Raw genomic sequence first — 2696 nt, 5'->3', positions numbered from 1 at the left:
ACTTGACCCAAAAGAAAAAAGGAAAAACTTTAGAAGGATACAAAGTAGAAAAAAAAGCCTTTTTCAATTGAGAAAATCTCCAGAGAAAATAGGTGAGAGATTAAGGTAGAGGTTATACACAGGGCTAAGCTTTAGGTTAGGCTAAGCTTTAGGTTAGGCTAAGCTTGAAAAATAGAAAGAAAAAATTCGAAAGATATACCTACCTATTTTTTTTTTTCTTCTAGTTTTCAAGCTTAGACGATAGACACAATACATCCCATTTATGGGTTCTATTAATGAAAAGAATAGGAAGACGTTAATGACTAGCATAAGAGAGCCCGCCCTTTGACTAACAATGTGATAAGAGTCTTTAACGCTTCGTTAGCTCAGTGGTAACGTGCCATGCAGAAGGGCCCGAGTTCGATTCACAGAGTTGGCATGAGGGACATGCTACGATGCAGACTACATAACATATGCACTCATGTTAAGGTAAAGAATAGAATTCCTTTATACATTGTCCGCTGGAAACACGACTCCTTCTGGCTCCTTGTCCTCGTCTTGCAACTCCTTGTCCTTGTCTCGCAACTCCTTGTCCTCGTCTCGCAACTCCTTGTCCTCGTCTTGCAACTCCTTGTCCTCGTCTCGCAACTCCTTGTCCTCTTCTCGCTACTCCTTGTCCTTGTTGTACAACTCCTTGTCCTCGTCTCGCAACTCCTTGACCTAGTACCTACGAAGAAAATAATTATCTGACGTGCTCAGCGCCTCAGCATAATATCAAAAGAAAACAACTTTAAAGACTTTGCCTAAACTCAGACACAAAAAAAAAAAAAAAAATAATAATAATAAAAAATAAAAAACAATACTTTTTTTTATCCTAATGGTTATGCCTACCTATGTTCTAAATACTGTATCCTTTGTTTTGCTATTTCTAGTAACTTTGTAAGGTCCCCTACTAGTTTCTTGTAATGGTTGTTCTCTGATAACACTCTTTGTGAAGTGTCATTATTTGGCTCAACACTAATTGAACAAAATTGGATGTCTTCTTCGTTGTGTTGGTCAATGGCTAGATTGGAAATATTTCCTCTTTCAGTAAAGGAATGTACCTTGTGTATGTGTTTACACAGTGGTACCTCAGCAGGACAACTGCAAAGGTATAAATGTGAACACAGATTTGGACATGATAGACTGGAACATTTTTCAAAACACAGGTCTTGAACACAAGAGGAAACCAATTTTTGAACATGATATTCTTCATTTCCAGATTTAATAGTCCACAAATCATCCATAACCTTTTCTATTGCATCAACAGGAAGTAATAAACCATCATTGTGAGGCTGGGATTGCTTGGATGTGGAACCCAGTAGACTAGCTCTGGCTCTTGAAGCATAATCATCCTTCTCAACAGTTAGCAAGATGTCAAGCAAGTCATCCATTCTTTTGTTTGGGATTCTATTGAAATACACTTTTTGCAGACGATTGTGGAAAGATTCCACGTGAGCTGTGGTATTAATATTTCCATGTCCAAGGAATTTCCTGTAACATAAAGCCCGCTTCTCTTTTCTTCCAAAGTAGTGAGTACACATGTATTTTACAAACTCCTTTGCTGCTGATTCGTACTTTTTCAAGAATCCATTCATGAGGGCATCACACTCCTCAATGCTCACAGATTGGATAATCGTTTTCAAGTCAGTATTAATTTTATCAAACTGACTTCCTTCACATTTGGATTGCAAGTTCTTATTTAAGTTTTTGTCTAGGTGCCACTGGCATAAAATGTGTGGAATTGTGACCTGCATGGCCCTATTGATACCATTGATAAGGGCAGGGTCATCATCAGTGATAACGGAATTAATTGTTAGGGTGTCTCCTTTGTAATAAATAGCCTATTCTAGGAGATTAATATTAAAAGAACTGAGAGACATAAAATAAAAAGCTCACATGTTGAAATCAGAAAAAAGAATGAAAAATCATAGTTTATTTATTTTTTCAATTTATCTTTTCACATTTTTAGGCTAGGGCCTGTTGTATCAACTTTAACCAAAGCTTGAAGGGGCTGTTGAACATTACATCCTTCTTCCTCTAATGTTTCAACAACATCACTTGTCATCGAGTTTGAAATTAGATGTGCCACTGGCCAACCTTTGTTGTTTTCATCACTAATGAGGATGTTGAGAAGTCTCATATTTTTGTACTGAGAGTAACACTATGAGTGTCGTCAACAATCAGAATTTTCTTGGCACCTTTCAGCAACAACTTTTTCTGGGATTCTGTCATTATTCCTAGGAGGAACAAATTACAAAGGTCACCTTCCATGATTGGCTTAAAAATCACAATTGGATCATATTCTTCTTTTTTTAACAATTCCACTTTTATAGACACAGACACAGTATCATTGGCATGAAGCCTGCGATTCTTCTTTCTCTTTAACACTCTTTGTTGAATGGATTTCTTTGAAACTAGAGCATTTGTGTTCAATTTGTGTGTGTGTGTGTGTGTGTGTGTGTGTGTGTCTAGATTCACGATCAACATTTCCTTGTACTGATTTTAGTTTTTCTTTTGGTCCTACGTTCAAAGAAATCTGTGTGTTTATGAGGTCACTGGTAGATTTTGGCATGAGCTGATGAACAATATCATGCATACAGGGTACGTGGTTATGGGTAGAGCTATAAATAACTTCTCGGTTACCACCTTCCTTAATAATTTCAACCATCTTAGCC

General features: G+C 37.1%; 1 protein-coding gene across 1 annotated transcript; it reads right to left on the bottom strand.

Moving 5' to 3' along the window:
* Window positions 1-866: 866 nt before the first annotated feature.
* LOC108252916 lies at window positions 867-2359 on the bottom strand. The gene has a single exon (XM_026826748.1). The coding sequence runs from the start codon at window positions 1773-1775 to the stop codon at window positions 867-869; it is 909 nt and encodes a 302-aa protein (XP_026682549.1). The 5' UTR covers window positions 1776-2359.
* Between the last annotated feature and the right edge of the window lie 337 nt (window positions 2360-2696).

This window comes from Diaphorina citri, unplaced genomic scaffold, assembly GCF_000475195.1.
Source record: "Diaphorina citri unplaced genomic scaffold, Diaci psyllid genome assembly version 1.1 scaffold993, whole genome shotgun sequence".
NCBI lineage: Eukaryota > Metazoa > Arthropoda > Insecta > Hemiptera > Psyllidae > Diaphorina > Diaphorina citri.
The sequence above is the reverse complement of the archived record's forward strand: the minus strand, read 5'-3'. Positions and strand labels throughout refer to the sequence as shown.